General features: G+C 43.2%; 1 protein-coding gene and 1 long non-coding RNA gene across 2 annotated transcripts in view; both read left to right on the plus strand.

The window, feature by feature from the left end:
• Window positions 1-23,015, plus strand: part of LOC128500782 (uncharacterized) — a 45,865-nt gene that overhangs the window by 13,376 nt on the left and 9,474 nt on the right. The window lies entirely within an intron of this gene.
• DNAJC6 (DnaJ heat shock protein family (Hsp40) member C6) lies at window positions 691-21,657 on the plus strand. The gene is made up of 19 exons (XM_053470046.1): window positions 691-933; window positions 5,966-6,116; window positions 6,835-6,884; window positions 8,002-8,150; window positions 8,791-8,913; window positions 9,205-9,338; window positions 9,744-9,938; window positions 13,500-13,617; window positions 13,833-13,912; window positions 14,355-14,548; window positions 14,636-14,716; window positions 16,044-16,463; window positions 16,592-16,747; window positions 18,033-18,098; window positions 18,694-18,828; window positions 18,960-19,214; window positions 19,446-19,591; window positions 20,166-20,342; window positions 21,465-21,657. The coding sequence occupies exons 1-19, from the start codon at window positions 720-722 to the stop codon at window positions 21,564-21,566; spliced, it is 2,946 nt and encodes a 981-aa protein (XP_053326021.1). The 5' UTR covers window positions 691-719; the 3' UTR covers window positions 21,567-21,657.

Here is a 23,015-nt window from a genome sequence, read left to right on the forward strand (position 1 = left end):
TGCTTTATGGCGATGCTAATGAAGTCCGTTCCTCCATAGACTTTCTTCAGTCAGGGTGTCTGACGGGGTGATTAAGACTGAGCCATTCTATTGTTCCCCACAGGCAGTATGATAAGGAGTCGGGGTGTTTAGTAGATCGGGGATCAGATAACAGAGCGAGAATCATACAAACGGCTGATATGCAGCTGCCTGAAAACATTATATTATGGGGCAAAAACTAGAACTGGGGTAAAAAAGAATATTTTGAATAGTAGTAATAAAAATCTTCTTTAGAGACGGGGAGGGATAGAGCGACAGAGATAAAAAGAGACAGAAAGACAGAATCAGAGATTCAGGTGGAGAGATTACATTCGGCCCCCATTTGCAGCCATATGGCCCATAAACTGTAAGAAAAAGCAATAATGAAAAAAAATGAAGATTCTAAAAATAAGATTTGTGAAAAGATGTAAATATCCGGGGAGGGGGTAATAAGGGGAGGGGGGGTAATGAGGGGAGGGGGTAATAAGGGGAGGGGGGGTAATGAGGGGAGGGGGGTAATGGGGGGGTTATTGTCTTCTGGTGATCGGCCGACACAAAGGAACCTGCTTTCCAGTCACGGGGGGGGGGGGGCAGGCGGGGGCGGAGTCCCAGGACCGGGGGTGTGGCGGGGGCGGCCCCGGGAGCGGTGACAGGGAGGGCAGGCAGCAGCAGCAGCATCCAGGGCCGCCGCCAGATGCCCCATGAGCCTGCTCGGGAGCTACCGGAAAAAGCCCAGTAACGATGGTTATGAATCTTTGCAGCTGGTGGAGTCCAACGGGGAGCCGAGTAACCGGGCGGAGCGGCCGGGAGGCGGGCAGGCAGTGAGCGGGCCGGCGGCAGGAGCAGCTCTCCCGGCATCACCAGCAGCGAGGAGCCCGGCCAGGCCGCCGGAGAGCAGCACCATGGACAGCTCAGGTACCGAACGCGCCGCATGCTGGGGGACTGGTACCTGATACTGGGGGGACTGGTACACAATACTGGGGGGACTGGTACCTGATACTGGGGGGGGACTGGTAACTTATACTGGGGGGTACTGGTCCATAATACTGGGGGGTACTGGCACATAATACTGGGGGGGACTGGTTCCCAATACTGGGGGGTACTGCTACATAATACTGGGGGGACTGGTCCATAATACTGGGGGGGGGACTGGTTCCCAATACTGGGGGGACTGGTACATAATACTGGGGGGACTGGTTCCCAATACTGGGGGGTACTGGTACATAATACTGGGGGGACTGGTACATAATACTGGGGGGACTGGTACCTGATACTGGGGGCACTGGTTCCCAATACTGGGGGGACTGGTACATTATACTGAGTGGGCTGGTACCTGATACTGGGGGGACTGGTACTAGGGGGGCTGGTACCTGATACTGGGGGGACTGGTCCTGCACAGAGTGGGGGAGGGGCCGGCATGTTACCCTCTCATGCACCTGCAGCATATTTTTACACCCTTTACATGCTGTGCAGGAGCGAGGCCTGCAGGGAGGGCTGGGCTGGCGGGGATATCACTCTCATGGCACTCAGCCAGCCACTTGGGTCCTTTAACAGCTGGAAGACAATGGTCATTCGTCACTGGCATGTCATGTGCATGTTGGGGGGTGAGATGCACTTTTTGCCCCGAAAATCTGTAAATGCCTGGGTATTTGTGTAGTAAAAGGGGCAATTCGGGCATCAAATCAATAAATGATCATTTACAATATAGTAGATTCTACGTTGCTTAATGGTTAGTTGTGGACTGCAGAGCTTACAATCTAACGGAGTCATAATACACCTGGGCGACCGTTCATGCATTCTGCGGATTGTAAGCTCACTGGGCTCAGTCTGTGTATGAAGAGCTGAACGAGGCCGGGACTGCTGAGGTCTGAGCTGCATGGCTACTAATTCCTCGTTATGCTCAGATAACGCTCTTCGGCTGGTGACGGCTTTCAAATGAGACATTGGAACAAATATGATGAAAAATATCATTCTATCTGCCCATTCTTGCCTAAAAAACCTCAAATCGTATTTGCTTTTGAGATTCTTGTTATATGGATTCTAAACATTGTTGATTTTGTTGGCGCTACCACTTCTGCTGGGCGGCAGCTCTTGGTATCTACTGTTCTTGCTACAAATCTTTTTCTGTTAAGAATAAGCAAAAATGGTTACATTTTAAATGCTTGATATATACGGTATATATATATATATATATATAGATGTATATATGAGGCCTTCGCGTAGCTTTTCTTTCATTCCTCGTCCATAATGCGATTCTCATCCAAATTCTGTATGGGGGGGCGCAGGGGGGAGATGTCTCCTGAATCCTTGCATCTCCTACACGACCTTGGAAAAAAAATCACTTCTTTGTGCTGATGATCATTTGCATTTTCAGACAAGAAAAGCAGTTTTGTCCTCGTCGGTCTCCTCCTCGCTTAGTCTTAAGATCCTGGCTGATAACTCATGTCGAGAAGGGGCTGTTTTATGATGATTGGGGTGTGAGGGGGGGGTTATAGTTTTCTTTGCACATAGTTAAAATCGGTACCCGTTATCAGGCCACATAAAAAAAAGATCTAATGTTACACAGGCTTTTGAGACCTCAGAGGTCTCTTCTTCACCCGAAGACGCGAAGGTCCCAAAAAAACATACGTAGCGAGGTATTTTTTCTATTTTGGCCCATTTAACTTCGACAATAGATTTAATTTTCTCTCGGACACCATTTTTCTTTAATCATCAAAAAAAAAAAAAGACGGCCCCATTCGGCCCCCGTCTAGGCGCCCGTTTCTCCTGCTGTAAAGACTCAAACCTTAATCAGTCGTTGGTCTCGTCTTAGATTCAGGAGCCGGATGTCTATCCCGCGCATGTTTAATATCCTCACTGTATTACCCTCTACCACTTCTGCCGGGAGACTGCTCCACTTATCTACCACCCTCTCAGTGAAGTAAAATAAAGTGCTTAACTAAAGCACATACAGACCGCCGTCTTCTCCTGGCGTTCAGCCTTTCCCGGTGATGTGCTGCAGGCATTGCGGGGGGGGGGGGATGCTCTGCAGAGCCGGCTGGCACTTAGCAAATCAACGCAAATGAATTATAATTTCCGGTTTCTGGTTTAGGAAGCGAAGAGCTGCGGCCATTGGATGAAACCATCAAGACTCCGCCCCCTCTTCATTCTATATATTCCCTAAGAGAGTTAATGAGAAATAAAAATGACATCATACAGCAGGAATTCTCAGTCATTTGGTTAATTAGAATTTTTAATACACTTAGAATTCTGATGACTTAAAGGCACAGTCCGGAATTTTTATATTTTAGAGAAATGTAGAATTTTCCGGCAGATCGGCCCCATCCGGCCCCCGTCTAGCCGCCCGTTTCTCCTGCTGTAAAGACTCAAACCTTAATCAGTCGTTGGTCTCGTCTTAGATTCAGGAGCCGTATGTCTATCCCGCGCATGTTTAAATCCCCTCGCTGTCAGTGGCGGGCTTGGCGGGGGTCTCCCTCTCTCTCGCGCTCTCTCAGTGTTGTCCCCGTCTCTTTTCACGCAGCTCCGTTTTTGTTTCCTCTTGCTTCTTCTTCTGCCTTCTTTCTTCGCCCGCTTCTCTCCGGTAGAGACATTTTTTTCACGAATAAAGAGTAAAATCCGGGAAATCGGAAATGAAGTAATTCTAAAGCCGTTAAATTCGGCACATTTAACCGTTTCCTCGCTGGGTCGCTCGCCTCTTTGGCCGGATAGAGAGACGATTAATAAAAACGCCGACGCGGCGCTTTGTAGACTGGGCTTTTATGAAAGTGAATTCATTCTGGGAATTCTACCAACTTCACAGGGAATCGGATCGCTTCTGCAGCGGACGCGTTCGTTCACAAGGGGTAGAACTCGTCCGCTCGTGCCCCTCCGCTGTTCTTAGAGGTGGCTTCGGAGGGATGGACCCCTTCCAAGAACATGACGGCTATTTATATAACCGGGTAAACAGAGTCCTGTCCTACGGGGGCAAAGAGAAATCTAAAGTCACCGGCAGGATCCCTGCGCACGAGGAATGCGTGAGACTCCCGAGCTGGAATAAGGCAAAATATTTTATATTTTTAGTTTAAAAAAATGTGTATTTTTGGTGCACATTCCCTGCAGTCTCCATGCACATTACACCGCCGCGCAGCACCGTGACCCGCGCAGCACCGTGACCCGCGCAGCACCGTGGCCCGCACCGCACACGATCACCGCCTACTTTAACTAACGCGTGGTGTGTTTGATGCCGAGCTGCGCTGTGACCCGCAGGGGACGCCGGGGGTTGGTAAATGGCATTAATTACCTGGGGAGCTCCAGATACTGACTGCGGGGGTCCGACAGCGCGCATGGAGCCACTTGCCACAAAATCAAGGCAGATTGTAGGACTGGGTGGCAAATGGGTTTCTTTTACACTTCCTATTAAAGGGACAGTTTATACTCCGGGACATCTCTACTCAACGAGTTCTGTGTGAGTACGAGACAGCGCTAGACGTGCCTGGAGGTGAGTATCAGCTGAACTCCTCTCATGCGCAGAAAAGGGGCAAATGGGGGGGGGTTCTGCGGCATCAGCCCATGGATTTGTAACGGGGACAGCAAATGGGAATTTAAAGAGACCTCCCAGGAGCCATAAGTGCCGGAGCCCCCTTTACATAAACAGCACGCTTCATACAAAGTTTGTAAGCAGAAAGAATATTTGATGTCTTCTTGTTTCATTACTTTGATTCTGATGACATCATCATCTGTCTAGAAGGTTTATTTTACTGCCTAAAAAATATGATGTCATCAATTTGTGGCAGAATCCTTTCAGAATGCTATATATATATATACCGTATATATATTAGTATATATTATATAGATATATTAGTATAAATTAGTATATATTAGTATATATTATATAGATATTTTATATATATTAGTATATACCGGTATATATTCATATATGGATCTTCAGCCCACTTCACAATCTGATTAATCGCACTCATTGTGTGGCGACGGGGGAGCTCGCCATGAATATTTAATAATTTGATATTCATTACACAGCGCAGCGAGAGAATATCTGTCGACCTCCTTTCTTTTAATATCAACAACATTGACGAAGCCGGTCGGTTACACAAACAGATACATTGTATCCGCTGGAAGGAAAATACTTCTAAGTGTCCCTAATATTTAAAGATGATCTGATGATGTCATCGGACCCTGCAAAAAATAAATGAATTTAATGAAAGTAATTGGCAAACTTTTCTGGTGAACTTTTTAGGGGATGTATACAGTAATAACCCCCCCAGCTCTGTATACAGTAATATACCCCCCCAGCGCTGTATACAGTAATATACCCCCCCAGCGCTGTATACAGTAATATAACCCCCAGCGCTGTATACAGTAATATACCCCCCCAGCACTGTATACAGTAATATAACCCCCAGCGCTGTATACAGTAATAACCCCCCAGCACTGTATACAGTAATATAATCCCCCAGCGCTGTATACAGTAATAACCCCCAGCGCTGTATACAGTAATATAACCCCCAGTGCTGTATACAGTAATAACCCCCCAGCGCTCTATACAGTAATAACCCCCCAGCGCTCTATACAGTAATAACCCCCAGCGCTGTATAAAGCAATATAGAATATATATATATAGCAAAAAAAATATATCTCATTTTTTCCCAATAAACCCCCTTTATCTGCAGACCTGGAGCCGCCGTCGCTGTCAGTCATGTGATATTTTGGGTGACTTTCCCGGCTCAAACACCACACTGAGCTGATGCTTTATGGCGATGCTAATGAAATCCGTTCCGCCATAGACTCCCGAGTCATTCTGTTTTTTCTCGCAGACAGTATGTTAAGGGGTCACGGTTTTTGTCTACAGTTTCTGAAAAAAAAGTCAGAAAGTTTCCATTATTTGGAAAATGCACAGATTACGTAATATATATATATATTCTGAAATTGCCCGAATCCCCCTCTTTTCCAGAGGCCTCATCTCCGGACATGGAGGCCAATTATGGTGGGGGTCTCCTGGACATTGTGAAAGGAGGAGCAGGACGTCTCTTCAGCAACTTGAAGGACAACCTTAAGGACACCTTAAAAGACACCTCTACTAAAGTAATGCAGTCCGTGGCCAGGTAAATGCACCAATTGTTACAAAATATTGGACCCTTTCATTGATTTCGTTGTAGACGACGGGAGAAACAAGAAGGGCTGTGATATTATCATTTTTATTATATTTTCTGGATTTAAATGATTAAGATTCATATTTTTCGGCTCCGACATTCACCAGATCCATAGATGGGGCAATTCATGCAAATTCTCCTCCGTCTCCCATGATCCTTCAGTGCAGCCTGCATTGGAATCCCATTGGTCGGCCCACGCAGAAAGTTGTATTTTTATGGTTTTTTTAATTAAAATATTCAGTTGAAAGTACTCATTTTCAATAATCAAATTTTAAATGCAAACTTTTAAAGCAATCCTCATAAAAGGTTTTCTTAATCTTTTTTGTAGTTTTTTTATTTAAAGGGACAGTTTAATGTCCCGGACAGCCCCACAGAATAAGAATGCATATTAAAGAACTTTACGGGTACTTTAATATGGATCCTTTAGGAGTAGAAGCTGCAGCTCCCCTTCTCCTCTGTGGTTTGACAATTCTTGCCCCTGATTGGCTGCGTTACGGCTATGAATGTTTTTCATCGTTTCCAGTTATTATGCGTTCCGATCACCAAATGAAATGTGTGATTGGATGGATACTTTGTAAAAGTTCACATGCATTAAAATAACAATACGTTTTGTTGAAAGTGTTACATTTTATGAGATTTTGATGATTTTTCCATGATTTCTTCCCCTTAGTTACACAAAAGGAGAGCTGGATATTTCATATATTACCACGCGGATTATCGGTAAGCGGTTTTACACTTTAATTCATTCTCCGCTGCTTCCGATATGAAACGGTTACACAAAATGCACGAGGTGTGATGTAATGGAGCTATGAGGTCATAGGGAAGTTAATGGTCCTTGATTAGACTCGTCAATAAAAGACAGCTGAGAAACCCGGTGGGGTTTCTCTGTGAGGACCTGCATAGAGATCTCAGTGTGATCGGTGCAGGGGGATCGCGGGGAGGGGAGTGAGAAACCATCTCTCTCACCCCCCCCCCTGTCCTGAAACAGAGAAGGAAAAAAAAACGGTTATTCATTTAAAAAATAATAATAAAAAAATCATTAAAATAATAATATAAATAATACTAAAAAAAAAAAAAAAAAGTAATCATTGTGACATCACTGGCATTAAGAACATGTTCAGGAGGTCCCTAAGAGGACCTCTGACCATTTAAAAAAAAATATACCGTATATAAAAAAAATACAAAAAAATAAAAAAAATAAATTAAATAAAAAAATTAAAAAATATATATAAAAAAGATGATAATAATAAAAAAATTAAAAAAACCTTACATACCATTGCCCTAGCATAACATCTACCCAGTATAACCCTCCTGCCCCCGTTCACAACCCCCAAACCCGTTAAGCCATAGGCATAAAAATTATACAAAATTGTACACCTTATAGTATGCTCCCTGGTGCTGGGAAAGTCTGGAAAATCTATATAAATTAGGTATTTCTGAAATCAGGACACCTGAATTGATGAACTTGGAGGGGATTTTCCATCACTTTACCTAAATTTGTGAGGATTCAGAGGGAAAATGTAAAAAAAAAATTCAGCTAATCATCCAACTATGATATCAAAAGAAAGCTCTATCTCCCCATGAAAAAACAATATATCGTTTCCATGGATACGCTATTCACAGGAAAACAGAATAATCGCTGAACCGACAAAAATGGCAAAATTGCTCCGGGACTTGAGGTACCAAAAACCCCTGGGACTGAAGGGGTTAAGAGGCATCACTTTATTCAAATGGTTTTATAAACTAGGAAACATCAATATTTTGATCATTTTATTTTTGTTAAAAATAATTATGTATATATTTGTTTCATCCACTTTTTATAACCCTCTCTCCCCAGTGATGTCGTTCCCGGCAGAGGGGGTTGAGTTGGGATTCCGTAACCATATAGAAGACGTGCGCTCCTTCCTAGATTCTCGCCATCTGGATCGTTACACGGTGTTCAACTTGTCTCCGAAGTCCTACCGCAGCGCCAAGTTCCACAACAGGGTATGGGCTTCATTTTAACCTTTTCAGCAAAAAAAATTCATCTAAAAAACCTGATTTATTCCAAACGTCATTAAACTGACGGCAGATCGGCCCCATCTGGCCCCCGTCTAGTCGCCCGTTTCTCCTGCTGTAAAGACTCAAACCTTAATCAGTCGTTGGTGTCGTCTTAGATTCAGGAGCCGTATGTCTATCCCATGCATGTTTAATACCCTCACTGTATTACCCTCTACCACTTCTGCTGGGAGGCTGTTCCGCTTACCAACCACCATAAAGTAAAGCACAGAGAGATGTGTTCGTAGACGGTCATTAAATGCTCCTTCCCTAAGAGAATTTTAACTAAGGCCGACAGATGAGGATCGTAAGCCGATTTGCTGAGAAGTTCTCTCGATCAGCAACGCTCTCAGCTGATTGGCTGAGACATGCGCCGACAGCATCAGCCAAGGTTGGACATCTACAGGAAAAGTGGTGTATCAGAAGTTATCCCTGTCTAGCTTGCCATCCTAGCAGGGGTTAATTCTGAATATACTCCTGGGGGAGGTATGGAGACTTCACCCCCCCCATAACTGTCCGCGCACGCACATGCGCACAATGTTTGCTGTAGACTTATTACCTGTATGTACCCTTTTTTTTAACCCTTCAGGTCTCAGAGTGCAGCTGGCCGGTCAGACAAGCTCCCAGCCTGCATAATTTATTCGCCGTTTGCAAGAACATGCACAACTGGCTGCAGCAGAACCCCAAAAATGTCTGCGTCATCCACTGCATGGTGAGGCAACGATGACATCATAACGCAAATGTTTAGTGGGGAAAATATAACGGGATTGAATACGGAATACAGCATACAAGGCTTTATTCTTAGGATTTATTTTATATAGCGCCATCATATTCCGCGGCGCCGTACAACGGGTGGCTTTTCTAGTTATCTGGTTTCTGTATTAAGCCCAGCGAGTGTGAAATGCGTTGCCAGGGGTGACATTGTAACAAGAACTAAAGTGCGGTTGTGCCGATTGTGTTTTGTGGACTCCTGCGATGATCTGGTTTTCTTTTTATCTCACAGGATGGCCGTGCGGCGTCCGCGGTCCTCGTCAGCTCCATGTTCTGTTTCTGTCATCTCTTTTCCAATCCCTTTCCTGCAATCCAGCTGCTGAACTCCAAGCGTCCCGGAATCGGGCTCTGGCCGTCACACCGGAGGTGCGAAACCCACAGCATCTGCCTGTCATGTAATGAGGGAGCGTTCACCCGGACCCTGGCAGCCACATAATTACTCTATAATATAAAGATAGACCCTGCCGGCAGATCGGCCCCATCCGGCCCCCGTCTAGTCACCCTTTGTCCTGCTGTAAAGACTCAAACTTTAATCAGTCGTTGGTGTCGTCTTAGATTCAGGAGCCGTATGTCTACCCCATGCATGTTTAATCCCCTCACTGTATTACCCTCTACCACTTCTGCTGGGAGGCTGTTCCCCTTATCTACCACCCTCTCAGTAAAGTAAAACTGCCTTACAATACAAATGTGGGGGGGGGGATAATTTGGATCAAGTCATATGTTATTGAGTTATATCTGTATCATTTCATTGGATAGCGTGTTTTTTTGCAGGTACATCGGATATATCTGTGACCTGGTATCAGACAAACCCACTCATCCTCACTGCAAACCGATTCTTATCAAATCCGTCACGCTGAGTCCTGTCCCGTGTTTCAACAAGCAGAGGAACGGATGCCGCCCCTTCTGTGACGTCCTCATCGGAGAGACGCGGATCTTCAGCACAATGCAGGATTACGAAAGGATGAAGTGAGACAGATTTCATACATACCGGGGGAATATTTAAATCTTTGGGGGGAAAAATATTAAAAGTGATCTCCTTCCAACAATTCCTTATCATCCGATTACAAATGAGATGTCAAAAATATTATTGTTTTATTTTTAACCCAGTTGCAGTTTTTGCCCCATAATATAATGTTTTCAGGCAGCTGCATATCAGCCGTTTGTATCTCGCTCTGTTATCTGATCCCCGATCTACTAAACCCCCGACTCCTTATCATACTGCCTGTGGGGAACAATAGAATGGCTCAGTCTTAATCACCCAGCAGACACCCTGACTAATGAAAGTGCTGAGGGTTATATTACTGTATACAGCGCTGGGGGGTTATATTACTGTATACAGCACTGGGGGTTATATTACTGTATACAGCACTGGGGGGTTATATTACTGTATACAGCGCTGGGGGGTTATATTACTGTATACAGCGCTGGGGGTTATATTACTGTATACAGCACTGGGGGTTATATTACTGTATACAGCGCTGGGGGGTTATATTACTGTATACAGCGCTGGGGGGTTATATTACTGTATACAGCGCTGGGGGGTTATATTACTGTATACAGCACTGGGGGTTATATTACTGTATACAGCACTGGGGGTTATATTACTGTATACAGCGCTGGGGGTTATATTACTGTATACAGCCCTGGGGGTTATATTACTGTATACAGCGCTGGGGGTTATATTACTGTATACAGCGCAGGGGGTTATATTACTGTATACAGCGCTGGGGGTTATATTACTGTATACAGCGCTGGGGGTTATATTACTGTATACAGTGTGGGGGTTATATTACTGTATACAGCGCTGGGGGGTTATATTACTGTATACAGCACTGGGGGGTATATTACTGTATACAGCGCATGGGGTTATATTACTGTATACAGCACTGGGGGGTTATATTACTGTATACAGCGCTGGGGGTTATATTACTGTATACAGCGCTGGGGGTTATATTACTGTATACAGCGCTGGGGGTTATATTACTGTATACAGCGCTGGGGGCTATTACTGTATACAGCGCTGGGGGTTATATTACTGTATACAGCGCTGGGGGGTTATATTACTGTATACAGCGCTGGGGGTTATATTACTGTATACAGCGCTGGGGGGTTATATTACTGTATACAGCGCTGGGGGGTTATATTACTGTATACAGCACTGGGGGATTATATTACTGTATACAGTGCTGGGGGTTATATTACTGAATACAGCACTGGGGGGTTATATTACTGTATACAGCGCTGGGGGTTATATTACTGTATACAGCGCTGGGGGGTTATATTACTGTATACAGCACTGGGGGGTTATATTACTGTATACAGCGCTGGGGGGTTATATTACTGTATACAGCGCTGGGGGTTATATTACTGTATACAGCGCTGGGGGTTATATTACTGTATACAGTGTGGGGGTTATATTACTGTATACAGCGCATGGGGTTATATTACTGTATACAGCACTGGGGGGTTATATTACTGTATACAGCGCTGGGGGGTTATATTACTGTATACAGCGCTGGGGGTTATATTACTGTATACAGCGCTGGGGGTTATATTACTGTATACAGCGGTGGGGGGTTATATTACTGTATACAGCCCTGGGGGGTTATATTACTGTATACAGTGCTGGGGGTTATATTACTGTATACAGCACTGGGGGATTATATTACTGTATACAGTGCTGGGGGTTATATTACTGTATACAGCACTGGGGGTTATATTACTGTATACAGCTCTGGGGGTTATATTACTGTATACAGCGCTGGGGGGTTATATTACTGTATACAGCGCTGGGGGTTATATTACTGTATACAGCGCTGGGGGTTATATTACTGTATACAGCGCTGGGGGCTATTACTGTATACAGTGCTGGGGGTTATATTACTGTATACAGCGCTGGGGGTTATATTACTGTATACAGCGCTGAGGGGTTATTACTGTATACAGTGCTGGGGGTTATATTACTGTATACAGCGCTGGGGGTTATATTACTGTATACAGCGCTGGGGGTTATATTACTGTATACAGCGCTGGGGGGTTATATTACTGTATACAGCGCTGGGGGTTATATTACTGTATGCAGCGCTGGGGGTGATATTACTGTATACAACGCTGGGGGTTATATTACTGTATACAGCGCTGGGGGGGTTATATTACTGTATACAGCGCTGGGGGGTTATATTACTGTATACAGCGCTGGGGGTTATATTACTGTATACAGCGCTGGGGGGTTATATTACTGTATACAGCGCTGGGGGTTATATTACTGTATACAGCACTGGGGTTATATTACTGTATACAGCTCTGGGGGTTATATTACTGTATACAGCGCTGGGGGGTTATATTACTGTATACAGCGCTGGGGGGTTATATTACTGTATACAGTGCTGGGGGGTTATATTACTGTATACAGCGCTGGGGGTTATATCACTGTATACAGTGCTGGGGGTTATATTACTGTATACAGCGCTGGGGGTTATATTACTGTATACAGCGCTGGGGGGTTATATTACTGTATACAGCGCTGGGGGTTATATTACTGTATACAGCGCTGGGGGTTATATTACTGTATACAGCGCTGGGGGTTATATTACTGTATACAGCGCTGGGGGTTATTACTGTATACAGCGCTGGGGGTTATATTACTGTATACAGCGCTGGGGGTTATATTACTGTATACAGTGCTGGGGGGTTATATTACTGTATACAGTGGGTGGGGGTTATATTACTGTATACAGCACTGGGGGTTATATTACTGTATACAGCGCTGGGGGTTATATTACTGTATACAGTGCTGGGAGTTATATTACTGTATACAGCGCTGGGGGTTATATTACTGTATACAGCGCTGGGGGTTATATTACTGTATACAGCGCTGGGGGGATATATTACTGTATACAGCGCTGGGGGGTTATATTACTGTATACAGTGCTGGGGGTTATATTACTGTATACAGTGCTGGGGTTATATTACTGTATACAGTGCTGGGGTTATATTACTGTATACAGTGCTGGGGGTTATATTACTGTATACAGCGCTGGGGGTTATATTACTGTATACAGCGCTGGGGGGATATATTACTGTATACAGCGCTGGGGGTTATATTACTGTATACAGCGCTGGGGGTTATATTACTGTATACAGCGCTGGGGGTTATATTACTGTATACAGTGCTGGGGGTTATATTACTGTATACAGCGCTGGGGGGGTTATATTACTGTATACAGCGCTGGGGGTTATATTACTGTATACAGCGCTGGGGGTTATATTACTGTATACAGCGCTGGGGGTTATATTACTGTATACAGCGCTGGGGGTTATATTACTGTATACAGCGCTGGTGTTATATTACTGTATACAGCTCTGGGGGATATATTACTGTATACAGTGCTGGGGGTAATATTACTGTATACAGCGCTGGGGGTTATGTTACTGTATACAGCGCTGGGGGGGTTATATTACTGTATACAGCGCGGGGGGTTATATTACTGTTGATGAAACGGGTTAATATCGTGTAATGTTTTGAAGGGAGTATCGTGTTCAGGACGGGAAGGTGGTCATTCCGCTGGGGGTCACAGTTCACGGGGATGTGGTGGTCTCCGTTTCCCATATGAGGTCCACCATTGGAGGAAGACTTCAAGCTAAGGTGAGAAGTTCAGGAAAGGATATTTTTGTAGTTATTGATAGTTTTGCCCCCCGCAGACCTCAGTTTTTGGTGAACAGTCTCTATTTAGTAAATATCCTCAAAATAACACAAAATAAAGTCTCACCGCCCGATAGAATTCTCGCCCCGTTTTCTTACCGGCCAAATATTCTGTTACTTTATGATGTCATCCGCTGTCTTTTTGTTTCCCACTTCAGATGACAAATACTCAGATATTCCAGATTCAGTTCCATACGGGATTCATAGCGCTGGACACCGCTACGCTCAAATTTACAAAGTGAGTATTTTCAGTATAAAAAAAACAACAAAAAACAATAAAAAAAATCTATTTTTATTTTTGAATTTTCTATAAACGGTTTTATTTACCGTCCAATAAATAAAAAATGGGTATTTTTCCATTTCTTTAGTCCTGAGAAAGATAACCAACTGTGCGGCCAATCAGGGAGCGGAGGGGAGTGCCTAATTTGGGGGGTATTGTGAAAAAATGTGTCTGTTACTATGGAAACAACACTTTTTTCCTTCTTTTATGGTAAATAATATGGACATTGAAACAAAACTCTGTTGCAATGTCTGCCTCTCGTGTGCCTCTTCCGACCGCACTCTAAACAAGCGAGTGGGGCTCGGTGTCTAAGGGGGCAGTCGCCACGGAGTAATCGCGCATGCGCGTAAATATTTTTCCACCCGTGCTTTTCTTTAAAGTCCCGCTTTGTGACTCCCAGGCCGGAGCTGGATGCGTGCGACTCTCCCGAGAAATACCCGCAGCTGTTCCACGCCACTCTGGAGCTGGAGATGGAAGCCACGGACAGACAGACGGACCTGACGCCCCCGTGGGAACACTTCCCGTCCAAAGACATTAACCCCGCCATACTTTTTTCCTCCCATCAGGAACTCCAGGACGCTCAGGCAGCTGGCGGTAAGGACTGTGAGTCTCTGTATATGATCCTCGGGATCTCAGAGCGCATGTTCCCTCACTGATACGTGTTACACGCGTGTTTCACAGGTAAAGCTCCTACCGAACAGCATCAAGACAACATAAAGACCCCAGGACAGAGCACATTCTTCTCCTCTTTGAGTTGGCAAGGTATAGATCTGAATTATACATACGTATGAACACATAGAATATCCCACGCGTGTTTAAATCCCCCCGCTGCATTAGCGTCTACCACTTCTGCTGGGTGGCTGTTCCACTTATCTACTACCATCTCAGTAAAGTAAAGACATTCTAAGCCTCTGACCCTCTAGTTTTAAAGCAGCTGCTTTAATATCTTGGTCCCGTTCTCACCGGTCCGTCCGCGTCTGTCGTTGATCAGATTCGTTTTGTTATTTGACGGAGTTTTCTTGCGTCTGCGCGGCGGATCCTTTTTATATCTCGTCACATAATCTTTGACGCGTATGAAGAAAGTTATGCGAGAAATAATTTCCATTAAAACAGTTATTTACTCCTCCACCCCCTGGACAGAAAGGCTTGTTTTATGGGAAATAAGTTTGGGGTCACTTAGAAAATTCCTTGTTTTTGAAAGAAGAGCAGGTTTTGCCCATTAAAATAACATGAAATGGATCAGAAATCCAGCGCAGACGGGGTTAATGTTGTAAATGACTATTGTAGCTGGAAACGGCTGATTTTTAATGGAATCTCTTCATAGGCGTACAGAGGCCCTTTATCACTCCCATCACTCCTGTGTTCCAACGGCCCTTTATCACTCCCATCACTCCTGTGTTCCAATGGCCCTTTATCACTCCCATCACTCCTGTGTTCCAATGCCCCTTTATCACGCCCATCACTCCTGTGTTCCAATGGCCCTTTATCACTCATATCACTCCTGTGTTCCAATGGCCCTTTATCACGCCCATCACTCCTGTGTTCCAATGCCCCTTTATCACTCCCATCACTCCTGTGTTCCAATGGCCCTTTATCACTCCCATCACTCCTGTGTTCCAATGCCCCTTTATCACTCCCATCACTCCTGTGTTCCAATGGCCCTTTATCACTCCCATCACTCCTGTGTTCCAATGCCCCTTTATCACGCCCATCACTCCTGTGTTCCAATGGCCCTTTATCACTCCCATCACTCCTGTGTTCCAATGGCCCTTTATCACTCCCATCACTCCTGTGTTCCAATGGCCCTTTATCACTCCCATCACTCCTGTGTTCCAATGGCACGTTGTGTTTGCTGATCCAAGTTTAAGTATAAAAGTCTCAGTGTTGGTTAGAAATCCTTTTTGTAATGATGTCACATCCAGAAATGTCCTTGTTTTCCATGCAAACAGCTGAGTGACCCCAAACTTTTGAACGTTGTGTGCACTGAGCAGGATTTTTATGGGAAAATACTCGTTTATAAATGTCTTTCTTTTTGTTTTTTTTTTTTATCTCCTCTGAACTCAATTCACCAAAATTTTTGTTTTCTAAGAACAAAGGTCAGAGAAGTCCGGCTCGCACCCCGTGGCGGAGGATCGCGCGGCGTTGGTCCACGAGGAGAGCGAGCAGTCGGACGACGAACTCCTCTCCCTCTCCAGCCAGCACAGTAACACGAGCGGCGAGAAGCTACACGGGACCCCAAAGCACAAAAAAGCCCCCCCGCCGGCTCCTTCCGCCCCCGCTGAGGATGTAGACCTGCTGTGTCTGGATGGGAGTGCTGTGAGCCGCACTCCTCCTTCCCAGCCAAAACCACCCCCCTCAAACTCAGACTTATTGAATGATATTTTTGGGGGTGCGCCTCAGGGAACCGGGGAGACCCTCTTCCAAACCGAAGGGATGGGCTCTGCTCAGTCCACCCCGAGACGGTCAGCGGCCTCGCCGTCTCCATCCCAGTCTCCCAGGATCGGAGAAGGTAATTTTATGATTTTCTCATCCCTCACTGTATTAGCCTCTACCATTTCTGCTGGGAGGCTGTTCCACATATCTACCACCCTCTTTTAGTAAAGTAACGTCATTTATTTTCTGTTTATAAAACTCCAGCTGCCACTTTCGATCCGTTTGGCTGCAGTCCTCAGCCGCCGGCCAAGGACCTACTGGGGTCGTTCCTCAGCACTTCAAATACCGGCAGCAGAGACGCTTTCATACATACGACCCGAAGTCCGTCCCCGACAGTCCACATCGACCCGTTCAATATGGGTGAGGAAAAAGTACTATCCGAAAACCAGAAAACAGAATGGCCGCCCAGCGGCGGAAACCTAGAGGGAAAGAACCATTTTTCTGTGGCTGTCCGATTTTACTCATAATAATAATCATAATAACAATAATAAAAATAATATAATAGTATAAGAAATGATAATAATAAATGTGTTAATAATAATAATAATCATAAAAAGTGTTAATAATAAAGCTTTTAATAATAATAACAATAATAATATTAACATCACTAATATAATAGTATAAGTGTTAATAATAATAATAATAATAAATGTATTAATAGAAGTGTTAATAATAATAATAATAATAATAACAATAATAATATTAACATCACTAATATAATAGTATGTGTTAATAATAATAATAATAATCATATTAACAGTAATAATATCACTAATATAATAGTATAAGAAATAATAAATGTGTTAATAATAATAATAATAACAATAATAATAAGTGTTAAAAATAATAATAATAATAATAAAGGTGTTAATAACAATAATAATATTAATATCACTAATATAATAGTATGTGTTAATAAAATAAGTGCTATTATTATTATTATTAACAATATACGTGTTAATAATAATAATTATATGTGTTAATAATTATTGTTATTATTATGAACACATTTATTATTATTATTAACACATATTGTTATTATTATAATACTAATTAATAAACACTAATATAATAGTATAAGTGTTAATAAAATAAGTTTTAATAACAACAATATAAGTGTTAATAATTATAATTAATTAATAATTTATAAGTAATATAATAATTATTATTAGTATTAGTAATAGTAGTAATAAAAGTATTTCTTCCTGGTACCATTACTAGATTCTTGCAGTTAAATTCCTTGTGTTCTCGTAGAGAGGACAAACCAATAAAGTAAAACCCTCAAAAATAATACTTTATAATTACTCCTTATTTTAGAAACAGAGAAACAATCCCCGTTCGGCTCATCTCGTTTGCCAGTTTTTCCTGCTGTAAAGACTCAGGAGCCATAGGCCTGCACCATGCATATTTAAATTTCCTCACTGTTTTAGCCACTACCACTTCTGCTGGGAGGCTGTCCCGCTTATCTACCACCTCTTCAGTCAAGTAAAATGTTTTACTCACAGTTATTTATTGTCTAGCGGATCTTTTGCATCCTGAGTTTTATTCTGCTAGGAATAATCCGTTTTATCCATTTATAAAGCATGGAATTATGTATTTAATTATTATTTTATCGCTCATCTATATACGTTTCTTTTTTTGTTAGCACCTCCTTCCGTTTCAATTCAGCCCGACGTTTCAGGTACGTGGAATTGGAGCGGCACCACGCCAGGTAAGCTCAGTGAAGGTCTTTATACGGACCTTTTACTAAACAGCCTCTAGATCGTAAGCCTGCGAGCCGAGCCCTCTGTCCCTAACGTATCGAGTCGTCTCTTCTAGCTGTGTCAGACCCTTGGAATGTAGGGACTGGAACTCCTGACTTAGTGAGTGGGGATATGCATCGCTCTGGTACTGAAAGAGTCAAACTACATTTAATAGTGAGATAAATTATCTATAGTCTTATAGTCTATTTTTTTATTTTTTTCCATCCCCAAAAAATGCATTTTTTTTAATATTTAAAAAATATTTTTTTTACATTTTTTTTGTGGTTTATAAAAAGAAACAGGGGAAAAAACAAAATTGTGACTGCTTGACACAAACTGACACCAAAAAGCAACAGAAAAGGCAAAAAATATCACCATAAAAAACCCACATAAATAAGTATTGTACAGCGCTGCGGAATATGATGGCGCTATACAAACAATAAATAATAATAATAATATTTAATATTTATATAAAGAACACAAAGTGAAATATATGGCGTTAGCGTCGATATAAATGCCGATAATCCCTTTATGTTTTAATATTCCGTGTTTCGGAACTCCCAGGCGGTTTAGGCGTGGGAAGCAGATCGGCAGCTACCAGCCCCACTGGGTCACCGCACGGCACTCCTATCCATCAGCCCAAGCCGCAGAACCTCGACCCCTTTGCTGACCTCGGGACGTTGGGCGCCAATTTATCGGGTAAACTGAATTAATTAATTTATTTAATCATTTATTTATGTTGTCATTTGAGCCTAAAAATGTTATGTTTGCAGAGTAACCCTTTTCTAGGGTTTTTAGCTGATTTTGGTTTATTCCTGGCATATCTCTAGGTTCTGCGTTTGCCAGTAAGCCGACCACGCCAACGGGATGCGGAGGGGGGTTTCCACCGGCTAGCTCGCCGCAGCACGTCGGAGGGTCCGGCCGGCAGCAGAACGCGGGGTATAACTGGCAACAGACTCAGACCAAACCCCCAGCCAACATGTCGCACTCCTCCCCGCAGAACAGACCCAATTACAATATCAGCTTCTCTGCCCCCGGCGGCGGCGGGGGGCACAGCGAGAAAGGCAAGGCGGCCCCCGGAACCGGTGAGTTTTGACAGGTACCTGTTTTGCTGAGGGTTTGATGGGTTGAACCGCCTGAGGATGATGGGAGTAGTCAGCTGGAGCAATGAGCCGATGAGAAGGGGCAGTAATGTCCCGGTCACTTTGTCGTGGCAGGTACCAAGCGAGTATTACCCCCCCCCCCCCCGTCCATCGAGGTGGGAAGATCCATTAAGCCGCCCCGGATTTATAGGATGAATTTATTTTTGGTTTAAGATAAACAGAAGTTTTCCGGCGACAATTTCGAGGATTTGCTCTCCGGCCAAGGATTCAACGCACACAAAGAAAGGAAAGGACCCCGGACCATCGCCGAGATGAGGAAAGAGGAGATGTCCAAGGACATGGACCCCGAGAAGTTAAAGGTGAGGCTGAGAGAACCAGCGGAGAGGCGTCGGCAAACCGGGGAGCTCTCAGGGGAGCCCCCGAGTCTCAGGGGTTTTTTGCCCCAATCTCAGGGTCGGGGGGCAGATTCTCCGGCCTGGAGCTCATTCCTTCCTATCCTACGTCGATCTGATGATAGCGAAGAGTCCTACTGAGTGCTGTTGCTCCCAGTATGCTATGGTTGATATCCCTGCTTGAATGCAGGTGGACTCCATTAAATAATGACAAGTAAGGGTTGCCATGACGACCGGTATTAGCGCCGTTGGAGTAACACATTTAGGAACTCGCTACATAGAATCTTCACAGTGGGCTATTAAGGGGTTAATATTTAGAGAGTGTCAGCTGATTTAGAACATCCATTCAGAATCTTGCTTATTTTTTTATTTCAGTTTAGGATTAGAAAATATGGCGGGAGATCCGCTTTAGGGATCTTAGTGTCAATCAGTGAAAGATATAACACACCTTTAGTAAACTGCCCCCCCCGTATGTTACCTCCGGCCACCGCTAAACAAACCAGAAAAGTGAATTTTCTTACAGAGAAAACCTTATTTTCAGATATTAGACTGGATTGAGGGTAAGGAGCGGAACATCCGGGCTCTCCTCTCCACCATGCATACGGTGCTGTGGTCAGGAGAGACTAAGTGGAAAGCGGTCAGCATGGCGGACCTGGTGACCCCGGAACAAGTGAAGAAGGTTTATCGAAAAGCCGTCCTCGTAGTACATCCAGACAAAGTAAGTAAAAAAAAAAACACCTGAGATTACGGCTGATAGGGTTTGTTGCCATAGCTGCAGAAAAAACTGTTGGTTTCCCGTTGCTATATATTTGGCCTGCTTGCTCAAATAATAGGTGGGAATTAAGCATTAAACGGCCATTCCTTTCTTTACTAAATATAAAAGCAAAAACCAACCCTGAAATCGCAATAAAAGAAATAAATTTATATATAAATATAAAAATTCTGCTGCTATGGCAACAAATCCTTTACATCATGATGTCAATTGGATCTCGATTAAACTATACTAGCCTCTCATTAATATTATTTAGTAATTTATATAGGACCATCAATCATATCCTGCAGCGCTGTATATATATATAGAGAGAGAGAGAGAGAGAGAGAGAGAGTGTAAGCTCTTTGAGCAGGGCCCTCCTCACCTGTTGTTTCAGTAAGTCTAATTGTTATGTTATATACTACTTGGCATGTCCTGTTTACCCCTTTGTACAGCGCTGTGGACTATAATGGTGCTATATAAAAACAATAAATAAATAAAAAATAAATTATATATATATATATACAGCTGGGACTATAAACGCAACAACCACTAGAGGGCGAACTAAACCAATACAGGGACATTGTTTCACTGTATGGGCAAATTTGACCTAAACATTCTGCTAGGCATGGGGCAAATATAGCAGAGAATTTAAATGTCATATTACGGGTATATATAATTAATGTATAATATATATATATATATATAATGTATATAATGTATATATAATGTATATAATGTATATATAATGTATATAATGTGTATATATAATGTATATAATGTGTATATATAATGTGTATATATATAATGTATATAATGTGTATATAATGTATATATAATGTATATAATGTGTATATAATGTATATATAATGTATATAATGTATATATAATGTATATAATGTGTATATATAATGTATATAATGTGTATATATAATGTGTATATATATAATGTATATAATGTGTATATAATGTATATATAATGTATATAATGTGTATATAATGTATATATAATGTATATAATGTTTATAATGTATATATAATGTATATAATGTGTATATATATATATCATAGGTATATTTTATTTTGCAGGCCACCGGGCAGCCGTACGAACAATATGCAAAGATGATTTTTATGGAGCTGAACGACGCATGGTCAGAATTTGAGAACCAAGGACAGAAGCCGTTATATTAACCCCGTAGTATCCAGATTCCCCCCCAAACGCAGCATTCGTCCCGCAACAGACCCGGCAAATCCACAAACATTACAAAAAAAACCCATAAAATCGCCCAATTCTGTGATTTTACACCAAAATTCTGTTTTATTTCTGGCAATTAATAGTTACAGATACAAGATCCCATAATAATGATGATGATGATTTTTTCCAGTTGTTTGGTCATAGTGTTAAATCTCTGCCCACCCCGACCCCGGTATCTGTATTTATTTATTTATGTATTTAATTCACTTTCACTTTAATGATAAAATGTTTAACTTCAGAGCCCGGGACGCACCGATATTAGATGATTTTGTGGCCTGGCTGTGAGGTTCGATGCAGAGAAGCGATGCCAGATTTCATTGGTTCTGCCTGCTCTGGGGGTTCAGATGTCCCAAGGGGCCCCAGGCTTCCGAATCCCCTTTGCCTTTATCCCCCTTGATCCTGCGCGGGGAGCCGGAGGCACCTCTGTATACGGGCGACCACATCAGCCTTTTGCTTTTATACAGGTTACCGGGGTCCCTAATAGAAAACTGAAATGCCATTGGTTACATTCTTTTGTTGGGCAATCACCATACCCAGGGCCTTCCCAGCATAGGCCACGTGGAGCTCTCCCGGAGGAGCTGCTTTGCATAAAGGAGGGACTAGCTCCATGTGGGACAGGGGTTAGCAGTGTGCGTTTCTGGGCGGGGCTTTTAGTGGGAAAGAACTGGGCGGAGAGCAGCAGAAAGTAGGCGGGAAGTGGGTGTGGCCATTGTGTTCCCCTGCCAGGAGAAAGAAGAATCGGAGCCGGAGACCCTGGGGGAGCAGGGCTTCACCCGGAGACTCCAGGCCATCTATGGAGAGGTTTTCGTGCCCAATAACCGATGTCCCCGTTTCTATTTGGTTTGCTTGTCCGAACGTTTGCTAAACCAGTCGATTAACGATTGAAGGGGTTAAAGGTCCAAAACTTGGTTTAACCCTTCCAGGGCCTGGAATGGCCCTCCAGCATACAATTACCCTGCTCTTCTCTGGGTTTGAAGCTTTATAATACCAAACCTACAGGACCCTCGGCTTCAGGCTACGTTTCCAGCGATGCTCGGTGGGGAATAATTCCCCGGCCCATTAACTCCTCGTTGTTCTGCGTTTCTTAGAACACAACCCCGGAATCTGGTTTTTTTCCCCCCAGACAATCTATTTATATTAACCATGTTATCATTTGATTTCTTAATTGTTTTTTAAAATATTATTATTATTTTTTTTATGCATCAGGTTTAACCCTTCTAGGGCCAGAGTGGGAAAGCAATAAGGTGATCACCCACTCTGATTCTTGAAGAGTTATTTATTTATTTTTTTGCGTTTTTTCCTCCCTTTCATGCACTTTTTGTTAATTTATGCAAACGCCGTTACCTACGGAGAGACGTTACGATCTCTTGTTTTTTTTTTTATGC

This window comes from Spea bombifrons, chromosome 6, assembly GCF_027358695.1.
Source record: "Spea bombifrons isolate aSpeBom1 chromosome 6, aSpeBom1.2.pri, whole genome shotgun sequence".
Taxonomy (NCBI): Eukaryota; Metazoa; Chordata; class Amphibia; order Anura; family Pelobatidae; genus Spea; species Spea bombifrons.

Excerpts from the sequence above, each read along its gene's own strand:
- DNAJC6 (XM_053470046.1), top strand. The coding sequence starts at position 720 with ATGAGCCTGCTCGGGAGCTACCGGAAAAAGCCCAGTAACGATGGTTAT. Across the intron at positions 18,099-18,693 it reads TTGGAGCGGCACCACGCCAG|GCGGTTTAGGCGTGGGAAGC; the intron begins GTAAGCTCAGTG and ends CGGAACTCCCAG. Across the intron at positions 19,592-20,165 it reads TGGACCCCGAGAAGTTAAAG|ATATTAGACTGGATTGAGGG; the intron begins GTGAGGCTGAGA and ends CCTTATTTTCAG.